Source organism: Chamaea fasciata, unplaced genomic scaffold (genome assembly GCF_029207755.1).
Source record: "Chamaea fasciata isolate MVZ Bird 193981 ecotype frontalis unplaced genomic scaffold, bChaFas1.0.hap1 SCAF_9, whole genome shotgun sequence".
Classification (NCBI taxonomy): Eukaryota; Metazoa; Chordata; class Aves; order Passeriformes; family Sylviidae; genus Chamaea; species Chamaea fasciata.
This window is the reverse complement of record NW_027094094.1, coordinates 20,891,521-20,908,799: the sequence shown is the minus strand read 5'-3', so window position 1 is coordinate 20,908,799 and position 17,279 is coordinate 20,891,521. Positions and strand designations below refer to the sequence as shown.

At 40.9% G+C, this 17,279-nt stretch overlaps 1 protein-coding gene across 3 annotated transcripts in view; it reads right to left on the bottom strand.

The window, feature by feature from the left end:
* The window catches only part of VCL (vinculin), a 57,198-nt gene extending 40,299 nt beyond the window's left edge, over nt 1-16,899 (bottom strand). For 2 of the 3 annotated variants that reach the window (XM_066191450.1, XM_066191451.1), the window contains exon 1: nt 16,444-16,898. In XM_066191450.1, the coding sequence (XP_066047547.1) occupies nt 16,444-16,611 (168 nt within the window). In that variant the 5' untranslated portion in view covers nt 16,612-16,898. Of the gene's footprint in view, nt 1-16,443 lie in introns of all 3 variants that reach the window. The other variant, XM_066191452.1, reaches the window with a different exon arrangement.
* Between the last annotated feature and the right edge of the window lie 380 nt (nt 16,900-17,279).

The following is a 17,279-nucleotide window of genomic DNA, read 5'->3' as shown; positions in this document are numbered from 1 at the left end:
GCCTAAAAATATTCCCTCATCATCATCCTGTGAGCACACAACAGCCCTGGCTGTTACCCCCATGTCTCCCCTAAGAAATAAGCTACCGTATAAGTTTTGCTTGACAAGCCCAAGTGCCACACAAAGTGATCTAGGTCTGTATGCTATAAAAGCAATTTTACCAAAGAACAACTCAATAAAAATCCACTCCCTGGTTTATGCATTCTTCCATGTCTTGCAAGCTTTCAGGAAGGACTGTGACACTATAGTAGGAGCATTAAATCTCAAATCAGAAATTTATTATTCACCACTTCGGTCCTATCAAGTTCCCTGCAACTTCTGTGCCAATTTCTTTAGCTGTCTGTCCTGAAAAAATAAAATCAAGTATTTGCTTTAATTCTACAGTGACGACAGTCTCTATATTGCATGGCCACATCTAGAATCCATCTCAAAATGGAGATATCAGTACTTTCCACACATCCTGCATTTTAACAAAGTAAAACTGACCTAGATCACGTGACTAGGAATAAAGAATCAAGTTGAGATAAAAGCAAGCCAAACTTACACCAAATTTATGCTAACTCCTTGCTGGTATAGATGATATATAGTTTAGTCTGGACTGAAAAAATACGACATGGGCAGAGAGAACTAAAAATTCATGAAAGAATTTTTAATTCAGGTTCTATACTGAGGAGATCTCACTCACACATGACAGCATAAGGAAAATGATGACTGCAATTTATGATATCCAGTTGTGAATCCTATACCTTTCAGAGTTCACTTCTTGTACAAAGCTTGTCCACTAAGGGCCTAGAAAGGAGGATCTTTATCCCACACTGATTCAGAGACCAGCTTGTCTCAGTAGCTTAGGAAGGGGCAAGGGCTCAGTTAGTACTTTACAATTTTTCATTTTTCCTTTTGTAAAACCAGTATCAGAGCCCAATTACATGGAAATTTTTTTGGAAAAAGCTCTGGCAGGAAAGAGAAGCAAAACAGGACTTGATTGTTTACCTTTGTTCTTGACAGTCACAGTATTTTGATTGCAACCCACACTATCTTTACTTACACTGTCAGGATCATCCAGTTATTGGTATTCCAGTCTATTTCACTCAGCTCTTTGAGAAATACAGGGGTTGGAGTGAATGTTTCTCATGCCCTAACCCTTAGCTGCCACAATCCATGTGGTAAATCTGTCAAAACAGATTGTATACATCCTGGCATAGCAGCCACACTTTGTCAGACGCAAGTCAACCAGCTTTGGGGTACATCACAAAACTACTTTGTCTCATCTGAATTTACAAGTCACTCAAAAATTATCATACATAAGCAGCTTCCAGTAAAGACAGGACTTCTGCAAACTGAACAGAAAAATTAAACAAACAATGTTGAAGTGTTTTTAGAAAAATCAAAGTGAACAGCTTTACAGGTCAGTCCTCACAATCTCATCCTTCTCATTTAATACAACCGAAAACACAAGACTTAAGCTACAACTTCTTTTAAAAACACAAACTTCTGTTTTTCCTTCAAAGGGTCTCAGAAGCATTTAACAAAGCAAACTTCCAATTTCTTTATCATTCTAAACATCTTGCTTTGAATTATATATAGGATTGATATGTCACTTGCAATTAGTGAGTTTACCACTGGTTTAAGAAGCTTTAGAGTTTTCCACTTCTCTCTAGCAGAATAGGCCAGTGCAATTAGATGAAAAAATGTCCAAAGAAACGTTCAGCTAAATTCTCCTCCTGCTTTCAGTTTACACCAAATGAACAATGCACATATCCCACCAGTGACCCAGTCACGACTCTTGCTTGAAGCCAGGCACGACACTAAAGAAACTGCTGAATCAGAGCCTACCCACTTGTCCCTTCAGCCAGCATGGAAGCTGTGTCCTGACTCCTGCTTGTCTCATGATTGCCCTGGAGACCGCATTCCAGCCAGAGCAGGGTACAATTCCAAAGTCATCTGGCAAGCAAATTAGAACACATCAGCCATCTGGTGCCCAACAGCAGCGAACTGACCTACCTGTCTGCATTGATGATTAAGAAAAATCTAACTGGCTTAAGGCTAAGGAAATCCTGCTGTCCACACAAAACACAGAACTGTGAAACAAGAACCATATGGTAAATGGAAAGCAACATCATTTGGATACCAAATCTTCATGCTGTAGTACCTACTAACTCTGTTACCAGTACAGAGCTGAGGCCTGGATGCTTTGGCTAATCACAGGATTAACTTAACAGAAGTTGAGTAAACACATACTGATTATGTGATATTTTTGACAGAACTATTATGATTTGGAAATTAGTTTTTTTTATCAAAAGAAGAGTGTCTTTTTCCAAACCAGTACTTGAAGTTAAAATTACATTAGGACATTATACCTCAACTTCAGTCAAATAACACAATTCAACTAAGTCATATCTGACCCTTGGCCATTTACAAAACTCACCAGGAAAAATAAGATACAGCACCTGTAGTCTCCAAATGAGATTGAGAGCTGCAAACAACTACATTTACAAGAAAATCTAATGGCAACACCACATACCAAACATCATGCAGACTCCCAAAGCTCTTCCAGTTCACTTCCATGTACTCAGATCTGCAGTCAAGAGTTTCAGAGCACCTCTTCACATAAATCCTGCTGCAGGTGTATACACATATCAGTGCTGTACTAAAAGATAATATGATTTTGGAGCTAAGTTTTCTCATTACTCTGAAAACTTGTCTGAAAAACAAGAAACCAACACCATGATTTTGCTGGTAGATTTACACCATCTTTGACAATATGCTAATAACTGCATGTAGGTCTTTGGTGAATGAGGATCTCTGTCCTGCCCCAGGAATTGAGATGTATCCTGTCCTCCCAGCCTTCCAAGTGTTAAACCAAGTAGAAGCATGCAGAAAGTTTACTAATCTTGAGGCTTTTTGGCCCCGCTGGCAAGAGAGTAATAGGAAGAAGTGTCACCACAGGAAGCGTACAGATCGTATCAAATGGCAGGCAGATTTGATTCCAGATACAGCAGGGCTGCCTACAAGAATCTGTGATTCTGATACAGATAAATAACGTACGGCAGCATCTCTAAACCAACCCAAGTTATAGCTACACATAGATAATAACTGAGGCTACCAAGACTGTTTTTTCCTTCATCAGAAGGATAAACTAACTTATTATGGTTACACAGATCACAACATAAGTTAGTATTCCACTTATGCACATGTTGGCACAGATACTCCAGAATCTGAAAAAAAGCAAAGACAAAATGCGTCTATTACTTCTTGAGTAACTTTCAAGTGTAGAACAGCAGTGCAGTCTCTTTCTCCACTGTTCTGCATCTCAAATTTACTGATGTAGTAACTGACTATATCAGCTACAAGGCAGATGTCCAATGTAAGCGCCTTAATTTCGCTTTGCCATTTAGTTAACTACAAAATCTGTTGTTACATTTTAAAACTTTAAAACTTTACTTTTTGAAAACACTGCTGATTTGACAGGTATTGCTACCTAAATGAGACATTTCAATATGCCACAACTGAAAATGTAGGATAGCTACCAGGCCCTGAATTTTAGGATCTTCCAGTTGTCATATGCTTGTATAGCATCACTGGTTCCAGAGAACAGATTTTTTTTTTTCCCCTAACTTCATGGCAAGAATGATTTCCTGCAGGAAAACAGAATATATAAGCATGAGAAAGAAAAAAAATTCATCTAGAATTCCTTTACTGGTAAAGTAATACTCTTCACTATGTTTTAGCATATTGAAAATATCTTCACATGGTCACTAATGTATGACTGAAGCAACAAACTCACAGCATTAAATCTTTAGGCATAAGCTCTGCCACAGCAAATGTATCTTGGCCAGGAAGATACATGCTACACAGTGTTTTATAGCAATTATCCACCTTCTGTAGCACATTGGACAATTTGTCTTTCATAAGTTTCACTGTACTTGACTAACAGCTAATTCTAGTGTACACTAAGTTCATGGTGTAAATCATTGCTCACATGTTAAACGTAATCTTTGAATTAGCTGCAACAGTGTCTAGTCACATTAAAGAGAATTTAACTAGATATGGTAGGCTGTTTTCCAAGGGACAATACTGATTTCCAGCACCAATGAAAACGTGTGTCAGAAACTTGTTATCATGTGGTTATTTTTCAGCTTGATTTTGCTTTCAGTGCTCATGACCACTTATACCAGCTCTGTAAGGAATTCAGCATATAGAAGATGACCAGCTTATATGCAGAGTCACCACAAAGAATTTGCAAAGTATTGAAAAGCAGCCACTCAGCAGAAAGAGTTGATAGAGAATATTAAAAGTCAAAGAAAGTATTGTCTGATGCAGCATTAATTCCAAGATAGATGGAGACTCATGGAGCTAATAAAATTCTTTTTTAAATTTTAAGCTTACTATATGTTCACATAACAAACCACTATCACATAAAAAAGTTTTAAAACCAACTACTTTCAATAGCAATATACTTTGAAGAGACTAAGGGTTTGGGGTTTTTGTAGTAAAAGCTTATAAATTATGGCATAGAAACAAACCTTACCAGTGTAGTCAAAGTCTTCCTAAGGGTTGACACAATCAATAAGAGCAGTATAATCCAATTCCGAGTTGTCACTAACTCTGTTGAGAATTTTTATCATTTAATTCATTCTACAGATCTAATTTCTCTCTCAGAACAATTATTATTTTCCATGCATCTAGTAGAATTTACTCTTACCCATTTTTACAGTCAGCATTCAGCTGTTAAAACCTATTCCCACCCAAATCACTGCTGAAGCCACCCTACTTCTAAATCAATGTTTTGGGCTAACATTAATATATAAATTTATTTATCTATGTTCACCCAATTAAAACATTATGAAAGCATTACTCCTACTCTTGCAGTCCCTACTGGAAATTCTAGTTCACATAATACCAAAACCTGTGGCAATTCTTTATACCAATGGATTTGTTTAGCCCTGTGGTTGTAGGCAGTGTCCTGCACATGCTTGACAGGACAGACAGACTTTATCAGTAGTAGCTTCACTTTAGAGCTGTACTCAATTCTCTTTTGACACCCTGAGGGAAAATTTGGTAATATAAGCAAGCAACTTGAAGGTTACAGTCCAGTGCTACATAAACATGTAGGCTAAAACTGCTTCTTTAGTTAAATTCCCATGATTGGCAAAGCTGGTCAAAGCCTGGGTTCACCTCTTGCATGTAAAAGGAATAAACTAGTCACTGGTAGTTCACAAGTTGTAGAGAAGCAAAGCCTCTACAAACTGATCTTAAAAACAAATATCTAAATTTGACATTTAATCAAAAAGAGAGATGAGAAAGTTCAACTTCTTTAAAAAACAGCGTTTTCTTCTTCACTGCAATTTGCTAGCGTTTCAGAACTCCATTGTGCCAGGTACTCCACAAACACACAATAGCATCCATTTCACATACAACAGTAAACCATAACTGTGTCACATTGCAAGAAGGGTGACAAATCAACTCCACAATAGGAAAAGCATATTAAAGCTTTTCTAACTGTTAAAATCCACTTACAAGCTTAACAGACATTAAGGAAAAAGTCTTTAAATCTTGGTGAAATAAATATATTAGAGATGAATTTTCTGTACTAGGTACAATAATGTAGTTAGGAAAAAAAAATCAGTACTGCTGCAAATCCAACCAAAAGTAAGTCCTATAACTGGAAGCTATACTTGTTCCCAACATTTTGTCCTGTTTGAGGAAGGTGCTTGAAATTTAATAGCAACAGAAGAGAACAACTTTTCTGAACAATCATTATGCTACATTAAACAGAAATACAAGGGTTTAGGCCATCTAGCAAGCTAACAGGAAAATCTATCTAGAGAAAGCAATGGCATTCAGTTGTGAGAGCAAATTCTAGATCCATCATGTTTACAAATGCTTCAGTTTAATACCTCCATTGCCATAGACTAACCGAGTCAGTTTTAAATATTTTGGTGATGCCTTTAATTGAAAGGCATATGAAGAGAAGTTTGCCGTTTGCAACAAAAAAAGTGCAAGACAACTATGTAAAAAAACTGCTGCAACATTGCTTTGTAGTGTTAGCGACCACTTCAGGGTCACAAAGAATCTTTAGCATTTCACTACTCTGTGTAACTGGAGAACAGGCCAGATTTTCCAACTACATCCCCCAGCTCTCCACCAAATTGCCAGAGCAAAATTGTTACGAAAGAAATGTATTTGTCCGTGACAGATAAAACACTTTCTATCCCATGGCTTTGAACTACAATCATCACTGGTGACAAGCTGAGAAGAGAAGGGGAAAAAAAAAACAGATCAACAAAAAGATACATTCCTGTCTTCCTGCCGCATGGGCAATGGGCTGGGCTCAGCTGGTCTAACAGCCCAAGTGCCAATGGAATCTGGTCGGAGAGCTATGGAATGCAGGTCTTGCCAGCATTAACTGAAGAGAAATTAAAGAAATGCCATGCTATTGCGTTTTTCTTTTTTTTTTTTTAACTCAAGAGAAAAACTGAAGTGAAACCTACCTAAAATTCGCTGAGGCTCTCCCTCACCATGCTTTGATTTTTTATGAGAAAAAGGGAGCATTTTGTAGGTGTGGCAAAGACTCAAAGAGCTCTTCACTTGCTACAATTAAGCCAGTGGTTAGGCAATTACTAACCCTTCACAATCTATTTTTTTGTCATTGTATCAGGGCAAGCTAAATAAAAAGTGACCTTTTTGCTACTACTCTGTAGTTCGAGAGAAACCCAATTTATTCATCTCTGTTATTCAGTACAACTATTGTGCTGCAAAAGCTGCAAAGACAGCTAGGCTCGTGCAAGTGATTTTTACTGTAGTCCAAACACTAGTCAGTTTAATTTGTTAGCTCACCTAAAAACCTCGAAGGGTTATGCAGTAATTTGAAAAAGCAGTAAGAGACCACTCAACACCTGGAAGAAAACTGCTTATCAAGTGTAAAAACAGCAGCTTTTGAAGACTTCGCTGAAGGGCAAATAGACACCTGTACACACATTCAGAGGCTGAAATGCGAAGCACCTTTTGTGATTTATCTTGACCAAAGTTACAAAACCCCCTATGATTTTAACAGCAAATAGGCACACCAAAACAAGTTAAACTTCCAGTAATTCCACCTGGGTGCTCGATGCAGCAATCTTTTTCCAGTGATAACTCTTTAAATAAATATTCAGTGCATCACACACTTCAGTATTAAAAACCTTCCCTAAGCAAGTACCCAAATGTCTGTTAGCAAGGTTTCCAGAATTTAAATAGGGAGGTTGAACATGGCAGCTTGCATACAATTAACACGTTGATTTTTTTCACTCAGTTATATATTATTATATCCCATTTTGCACTGAAGAGCTTAACTATTCATTGCCTATGAACAGACAGGTATCATACTCATTTATAAAATGTCCATTTGTTCTAACCACAAGTTTGTGGTCACCAGGAACCAAATCCACCCAAAAAATGCTCACAACATATCTGCCTCTCACATGTGATGATTATCAGTCTAGATAAAGCCAGTTTCCTTTCGGCAAGTATTTGTGCAGATGAACAAAACAAAACCTGCATAACATAAGAAAATGTTATTAATGCTTCCCTCATCTAAAACGGTTGCAACATGCAGCCTCTTCCAAATTCAGAAAAAAGTTTGGGAGACAGGAGAAGAAGCAGCTCAGCTGAAGTAAGTTCTAGACGACAGCTTTTAACAGCTCCCCTTCTCGACAGGATGAGTCAGACTTCAGAGACTGAAGAGCTGATACCCAGCAGATGGCTGAAAGATGACAATGGCCAAGGAAGTTGATGTGGACTTTCCTGGCTCAGCCTTTAACAAGCTTCCCATTCGGATGCACCCATTCAAAAAGAAAGGCTGAGAACATTCATTAGTTTGCCATCACACAATGCCTTAACTAAGGTGACCAGAGTGCCTCTCACCAGTTCAGAGGTGCAGAACCCACCACCATTTCTCATACTGCTACTATGGCACTTCTGTGATTACACTCACTTATGAAGTTAATGACCACAGCTGTTTTCTTGCATGCTTTTCAGCATTTAAGGAGGGCCAGGCTTGCGACTAGTTCATGCTAAGGTTCAGCTACTAAAATGAAGCTCAAATGGAATACCGTTGTATTTTACTATTCCCACAAACAGAAGTTAAACATTGAGCAATGAGACCAGAACAGCTGCAACATACCCCAACATTTTATAAAGCTCATAAAGTTCACCAAAGCAGTACTTTCTCAACTCTGTTTTTCATCATTTTATTTGTGTACCATATGTACCTGAGGATAAAGATTAAGCATGATACTTGCTGAAATGAAACCTTCTTAAGCCATCACAAAAAAAAAAAAAAAAAAAAAAAAAAAAAAAAAATCAGTTTAACATGAAGACTGCTTGCCTGTGCTTTTCTTTTCACAGACTAAGTCCTAACTATCTTTCATTGGTAGATACAGACTGAGGAGCCAAAGGCAGGAGTTGCTCTGCTGTTAGAAACAGGGAAGAATTGATTGGGAATGCCAATGACAGATGGAGTGACCATTAGATGGTAGAATTAAGAATCCTGAAAGGAAAAAAACTAGACAAATCAGAGCTTGAGCTTCAGAACTGACTTCAGCCTCTTCAAGGACCTAACTGGAGAAATCACATAGAATACAGTCCTAGAAAAAGAAATTCTGGAGAGCTGATTCATTTTCAAGGTTCACCTACTCCAAGCCAGTTCATCTGACGAGCAGGAAGACAAGTCAAAGTGGGGGAGGCCTGCCTGAATGAACAGCGCTCCTGCAAGGAGGAACAGAGACATCAGCTGAGAATGAAGGGATGCGGTCCATCCCAAAGCGTACCTAGAGTTGAACCTAGTGAGAGGCATGAAAGACAACACAAATGCTTGTGTAAATACAGCAGCAAAATAAAGACTAGGTAAAATGTGGGCCCACTGCGGGATAGGTGTAGGTGTCTGACCACAACACAAGAAATTATTTACTCAAAGACTTATTTACCTCCGTCTTTTCTGAGAACATCTGCCTTCAGCAATCCCAGGCCCCCTTGAGAACTTGGCACAAGGAAAATTTATATTTACTGAAAGAAGCTCAAGTTACATTTGCCATTCGGTGGGTGTAACCACTGATATAAAATGCAATGCAACATTATTACAATAGGTCTCTTCATAAGTATCCTAGGCCAACACCAACAGAAACAGCTTGTTTCTTTTCTCCATTCTTGACTGGAGAAACCTAACATGAATCATCAGTTTCCTACCCTACCCATGAAGTCAGAATACTGGGAAACTGTTCCACCACATGTTTTCTCAGTGAGAGAAAGGGTTAGATATCATCATCAACTAAGAGTCAACATGCTGACAGTTTCAGAAACTCTGGAAAGGCTTTGATAATGAAGAGATTTTCAGAGTTTTTTGCCTTCGTCCCCCTTCATTAGCCGCTATTGTTACTCATTTTGTAAATAGCGCTCCTGAAGCACCAGAACAATATTGACTTCTGAATAAGAGATATGTTACAAAGCAAGTTGTTCAATATATTTTAACACAAATTCTTGGTTCTAGTCTCAAGATATGGGCAAGTACAAGTCATGTCTCAGTACACTTTAATTATTAGGCAAAGTAAGCAAAGAAAAGCTCTACTCCCTCTACTGATTCTCTGGCCAGTCTTTCATATCCTCACAGATGCAGGAGGGCCTGATTTACTCCAGGGACAAACTAGACCCACTCCCAAGTATTATGCACGTAGGGTCAGGCCCCCACTCTCCCCCCCTCCCATATCAGCTTTGAGCTGCCAGGATTCTAGGCTTGTGTTTGGAAGAGATACTTGGTGAAATATCTCTAACTAAGAAGAAGATCTAGCCTTCATTTGATCATTTCATCGCCTGATGCAGAAGTTATCTTGTATCCACCAAGTATCTTCTGAAATGAAGGTAGCTGCAATATTCATTCATCTGGTATATTTCCATGGCTCAACACAAATTGTTACTCTAAACTCCAATTACAGGACAACATTTAGAGTTAATTCTCTCTTACTTCTTGTCATAAAAATTAAGGAATTAATTACGTCGAGAAAAATATCTTCTTTTTCAAAGTAAAAAGCAAAACTACATCATTCTCTAAAGTTACAAGACATCAGGAAGAACGAATTGCTAAAACCACTGGTCCCTTAACACAGGTTTAACTCCTCCCACACTGGTGGAATTGACTTATGCAAAGAACGCATTTAGTAAGCTTTCCAAAGCAGGAATGGTATTCACCAGATTTTTGACATATGAAACATTTTAGTTCAACAGCCACTTAAAGACTGTCCATCCCACAATAAAAGTCTCAGGGTTTATGTCCAAAAAAGCAAGCTGTATATGAGGAGACATTCACCATCTCTATGTATATTTAAAGGAAGAAAGAACAAGATTCCTTTAAAGCTGATGGATGAGACTGGAATAAATTAAGCATCCAAACACAATAACAGAACAAAGAGATAATTCCGTTCAAATCAGTAACTAATTAATTGCTTACGGAAAAATGATTCCTAACAGATAAAAGCAAGAAAGAAGTTTATGATGTGCTTTTGTTATTACAAAGTTGCTTTCTGTCTGGATAATCACTCTTCTCCCAGCCCCTCCCATACACACACCCTAATGGGGTTTATCCACTTTCTCAGAGCATATGGCCACAGTTCCCACAATATGGCAAATGATCACTGAATTGCTACACACTGAAGAAGGCTGTTCTAATTTAAAAAAAGAAGGAAGTTTTATTTGTAACACACTAATCAGTTTTCTACTACTCATAGATAAGGCCTAGAAAGTGGCAGTGAAAAGACGTATTCTCTCATGAGATCTTCAAGCCTATTCTAGTACTCATTCACTTGTCACTAAGTTTGAGTTCTGCAGAGTTCAAATGTTCTGCTCTTTTGACCATTTCTTTCAGCTTCAAAATGTAACACTAAACTAAACTGGAAATGGGGAGGCACAGATCTATACATACCTCATGCCAAGTTACAAACATCAAGAAAAAATGCAAAAAACACAACCTCCTTGAGAGTCATATTTTGTGCTGTGCAGAAAAAAAAACTGCAAGGAAAAAAAGCTTATCTTCTTCCTTTCTTCTCTATCCTTTTCCAAGATATATAAACATATTGCAAGCTAATTTTTCCCCTCAAAAAAGAGAAACACTAAGCTGCTCACAACAGCTCACTCGTCTCTTTGTAACCTGAGTTACAGGCAAGTCAGCTATGCCAAAAGAAAATTTAGGATGATAAAGCTGTTTTACCATCCACCCTACTCAGCAGTCAGACCATTTCTCCTCATTCCAGGTGTATCCATGTATTTGACTTCTGCTGCTGGAATCATGACAAGGATTTCAAGGCAAGCTGCATTCTTCACAAATTCATTTAAACAGGCGATTTCCAAGCTGGTGGTTTGCAGGTATCAGAAGGCAATTTACAGCCTGTCCAGGGAAATGGACAGCCCGTTCCAAACGGCCCTGCAACCCCAGGAAACTTCTCACCTGTCAGAGGCCCCTGGATACACAGCCAGAACATGCCAGGGGCTTCAGGTAATTACTGCTTCCTCCTCTGCTAAGGTGAGACAGGACAGCTGCCATAGCTACACTAAATGCAACACTCCCACAGTTAACTTCTTTGTTTGGTTTAAACTTTATGTCTCTGCCAAAGTACTGATATCAAGTTCCATCTGCTTTAAGAGATATCTGGGTAGCTTTAGTTGTGCCTAGATGGGGCGGGCTTCAGCTGGTGGTAAAGAGACAGACCTCACAACTTCAGGAAGTCACAAAAACCTTTGACACACATGACTCTGACTCAGTAATACAGGGTCTTGTTCCCATCAAGTACAATCTCCAGTCAAGCTTAATCTTACTCTAGACTGCATTTATTTACATTTTAAATTAGTACTTGGCCCAGACCTACTTAAAAGAAACATCTGATAAACCCTGACTATGAGACAGGAGATTTATAATCTAAGAGACCCTTCCTGATGATTAGCCTGACCTAGTCAGGCCTGGCCTAGCTAGTCACAGTTAGTAACTGAGATACAGAGAGGTGTCAATAGTGCTTTGTAAGCCTCCAAACCTCAGCAGGTAAATAAAGCCATATCACAGCAGCCAACAATAACACCTTCTTGAGAAATGCGGTCATCAGCAATCTAATAGACAGTAAAGCAATTTTTTCCATTAAAAATAATATAATAGAAACTGGATGCATACAGACACTTGTGAAACAGTCACATACAAAAGGACAGCAGAGAGGATGAAATGGCAGAAGTTGCATCATCAAATAGACAAGCACTGTTTTTTCAGAGCAGATCTCTGTTCTGAAAGGTCTTAGTCACTTCATTTTTTACCATTAGTGTCTTAAATCTTCCATTATGGGCATTTCATAGAAGTATCACTTTGCTCAGATACCCAGAGATGTGTGAAAATGAGGGGCATTAAACCAGGGTAAGTCTCAAGCAATTGGTCTCAGGTAAAGCAGGTCAGACCTTTCCCACTGACCTGGTTCAACAGCCCAGACTCTCAAAAACCAACACCTCCTTGAACTGCTGAGCCTGCTCCAATATTTTAAATTGTGTGCTTCCCAAGTCCCTTCTACTACCTTAATTTTCATACAGAGAATTACAGCCAAATCTGTCAAACTCATCAGCTTCACCCATGGTATTGTTGGTATTTGGCAACACTGCTCTGAGGCAGTTCTGCCTGAAACAGCAGAGAGAAGTGATCAGAGTGGGCTATGCCAGTACTGACAGAATGCCAGAATCCAAACAAGGCAGCATGGAGCTTAACATCAGAGCAGAATTTGCTTTCTCTGGTTGGCAATAATATAACATTGGTGTGAACATAAATGCTCATCTATTCACCACTGCAAAGTAGCAATTTTTTTTCTCCTCCATGAAATAAAACCATATATATGATGTGTGTGATTGGTTTACCATTTCTGCATCATCATCAGCCACCCTTGATAAAAATCCCTGGTTTTAAAATCAGCAAAAAGTCTGATGAGTTAAAACAAACAAAACAAAGCCAAGAAAACCAAACAATTAGGTGGGGCAAAAAAAAAAAGCCTGAAACAACTAGAAAATCCACCAAACGGTTCATTTCCTCCCTGCAAAGTTTGACTAGCTAAAACTCAAAATGTCATTTCACTCCCCTCTGAACTAATAGGTTATTTAGCAAGCTCAAAATTATTCCATACCCATTAGGTAGCCTTGACTATTACCCAGCACCACTTCTGGTGGCTTACAGTGTCACACCTTTTAGCTAAAAGAAATACCAAGTGCCAGCCTTCCCATAAGAGGCATACCTCCACTACAAATATAAGCCAATACAAACATTAAGGCTCTCAGTTAAAAGAAGGACGAATTTAGTACATTCATAGTCTTGTGGTATCTGAAGCCTCTCCCTCAAATTCCTGGCTCCAGTCAAAGTTGATTTCTGTGCAAAAAAGCTTCTGATGCTTACTTCCACACTATGTTTTTACACAGGCTACAAGGACTTTAACCCACAGTCAGGAAATTTCATCAAAATAGTTCAAAAGAATTGAGAATTATTGTGCAAAGGCTATTCCCCAACAGAAAACTCAAGATGCAGTGGAAGCAAACTGTTGCATATTGCAAACAGAATACCAAGTCTTTCTTTGCTATTTTACTACAGGAATGACTAACTTTTAAAGATTTACTTATTTCATTAACTTCAACAATGACTTGGACTAGCTCTTCTCCAGGATTACTTTACATTTAGGTTCTGACAAACAAGGAAGTATCTCTATGATAGGTCTGCTTGAAATTACATGGCTTTTTTTAATGTGAAGTTTGTACACTAAGATGGCTTCAGGCAAACCTTAAAATACAGCATAACCATTAATGACAGAAAATATAGAAATGCATGCCAAAGGAAAAGTTCTCTTACAGAAGTCTCTCATCAGGGTATTTAGGAGGAGGACTACCCCTTTTGACTCATCTAATAGTCTTAATGTAAGATTCTCATATCTACCGACCTCTCTTCCATCTTGAACAGTGTATTGTGCTAACTCCATCTCAGGAATGTTCAAGTTATTGCACAGAGGTCCTTCCTTATAGCCATACAGTCATTTCCTAGCCCATTTCCCCTCACAGTACATCTTCTAGGCCTTCCACAAGAATGGGTCTCAAAACTTCAAAACTGCTACCAGCAATTACATACAGACACGATAGTTAAATCAATTAAATACTGCATTTGCCAAACTGCAGAATCCTTACTCTAGGCTGGGCAGCTGCAGAGTAGTGCTGCTGTACATGAAAATTTAACATGAAAAAACTCCTTGCTCCTCAGCACTTTTCTTTATGTACTTTGTGATACTCACACTACACTTAGAACCCTGAGCAGACAGCAAGCAACATGAGCCAGCAGCTACATTACTCTCTTGCTTGCACCGATAATTCCATCTTTGCTGTCACCTGGGATGCCACCAGAAGGCTTGTAATTTGAGAACCTGTCTGCACAAATTCTCCTGCTCCTGTGAAACTTCTGTTTCATAAATCACCTTACACTTCAGAGGGATACACTGAAAACAGAGCTCCAGATAGGAAACAGAACTTTAATTCTACATTTTTCGAAACGTAGACAAAGCTGTATTTTAACAGAACAGGGCATCTTCCTGGTAACTACCACCTCAGATTACACCACTTCTATTTGCTCTTTGTGAATAAACACAGAAAAAATAATTCAACAACCTTGCCTTTTACCTGATTAGCAGGTAAGAAGAGAAAAACAGATGCTTGCAAACAAGTCCAAAATTAAAGAAGAGCATTATCATGCTGCAGAAGGAAACTAATTCTGTTTCTGCATTTGTCTAATAAATGAGACTTTATCAGATCAACTTTCTTTTGAGATAAAGGTGGGATGGGCAAAAGTAGTCACACAACCTAGTGTTACAGGGTTAGCTCAGAGAAGCAAAGCATTATTCCAACGTCTTCCTTTCAAGGAAAACTATTTCATACACACAGGCTTCACACCCTCGCAGCCAAAACACCTATTACATCAGTGAATTGCTGCAGAATGATTGTTCTGCATAAAAAGATGAGTGTCTGCTATAGTCAGCAAGAAGCACAAGTGTTCTGGACAGTCAGTAATATTTATAGTCATGGCGACTAAGAGGTGCAGTTACACTGTAGTAAACTGCAAAATCTCAAAGTGGCAAGTTGTTCTAGCAGCAGCAAGTACTACAGGCCAAAACGTGACAAACACATCACACACATTAGTCATCTTGACAGTTTCTTATGCCCACAAGCCTTATGACTTCAGTGCACTAAAACACTGGTTAACGGTGACACAGTATTTTAACTTGCAGAGCTATTCATTTTAAGGCAAAGTTTACCGGCAAGGAGTATTTATTGCCAGAAATTACTTCAGAATTTTACAGGATTTAAAATGGGCAAGCAACATGTGATGTCCAAAAACGAACTCACTATCTGTAAACAAGCTTAACAAAGGTGCAAGGTAAGTATTACCAGGTAATTCTTAATGCAGTAGAAGAGTAGGCAGTGTTACAGTGCTTTCTATATCAAAGAAAATACTTCTGCCTTGCAACAGATCGTTTTTCTTTCGTGGATCATAAAAGTGCTATTTCGACTAAAACATTTCAAATGCATTAGTCACTTGCACTTCTCATACTGCAGTGTCCATACTGCAAGTACTCAGATCTTAAAGAGACAAGCTATGCATAATTGCCTCCAAGAAGTCGAGAGTCAGGCCAAATTTCCCTCATCTTTAGCTTCCCACAAGCAAATAGTAACTCATACTCGAGGCTATATAACAAGAACAATTTACAGCTCCAGACTTTGCCTGGGAGCCACAGGTCTGTCCCGCCTCAACACTGATAAGGAACGGCCAGCCTTCACCAATTTAAAAATGAAATCCAAATGCCTGGGAGGTTTGGGGTTTGGTATTGGTTGGGTTTGGGATTTTTTTGGATAGGCTCACGCCAAGTAAGTATTTTGCCTTTTATAGTGCATACACTTAAAATAGGAGTTTCCTAGGCAGCAAAGAACCACAGAGCGCATCAGAGCCATCCGTGAAGCGTTTCGGGGCGGGTATGAACAGTCGCAACTACCGCGCTTTGCCGCACTTTAATTTGATGCCGCTCCTCAGGTGGGCAAAGGCTTCTTCGCTCCGAGACGACGAGCAACTCGTGGTTGGGACAACTCGCTCCTCCGCAGCACGGCTCCCCCGGCTCCCTCGCGGCTGGAGCGGGAACAGACGAAGGTGGCGTCCAGGCGGGAGCCTAGACAGAGGTCCAGACAGCCTTCCAACTTAACCCTTTCCCGGGCCCCGCCGCCGCGCCCAGCCGGTCCTCACGGGGCGGCGAGCGGGACACCTGTCGGCGGCAGCCCGGGGGTGGCGGCAGCCGCCGGACTCCCAAGTTGGCCGCGGCGGCCGAAGTCGCTCCCAGGAGAAAGCGCGGACGAGGCGGGCCGGCCGCCGCTACTCACCCGCACCAGGTTGCTGACAGCGGCCTGCACGGCCGACACGGGGGCGGTGAGGTCCGGGATGGCCTTTCCGTCCACCTCCCCCTCCTCGTGCATGATGACCAGGTGGGAGATCTGCTGGGCCACCGGCTCCAGGATGCTCTCGATGGTGCGCGTGTGGAAGACGGGCATGGCGGCGGTGGGGCGGGGGGCCGGGGCCCAAACTCAGCACAAACTCCTGGCAAACTCTGTCCCTGCGGGCTGGCGCCCCACAGAGAAAGCCGCGGCCTCCGCGCAAAGAGGAAAAGGAGGAAGAACAGGAAACCAAAGGACCACCCCAAGCTCCCCTCGCCCCGGAGCGGAGCGTGGCACACGGAGAAGCGGCTGCCGGCTCAGGCTCGCGGAGGCGGGACTCGAACTCGCTGCCCTCCAGCCACCCGCTGGCAGCGCCCACCCCGCACTGGCGCCGCTCCTCAGCCAGGCGGCGGCTTTTCAACCGCCACAACCCGCCCCTCCCGCGGCTCCCGCCCCCGGCTGCTTCCCCCAATGGCCGAGCCGAGGCCGCCGCTCCCAGTGGCGCAGCGCCGCGTCCATCAACATTCCAGAGCCTCCTTCCCCCTCCGCCCCCCGCCTTTCCCGCACCACCCGCCTTTCCAACCAAGCTTGGTTGCGCGGGCGCTGGTTTCCCAGAGTCCAGATGACGTCAGACATTCTGGTGTCCATATAAGGAGACGATTAATGCCGGGGTGCCGGGGGTGAGGGCGGTGGGATTCCTGCGCCACGCCCGCCGTCTGTTCGCATTATCGGGCTGAGGCGGAGCGTGACCGCCTGGCCGGGCGTGCGGGGCCGGGCATCGCTGA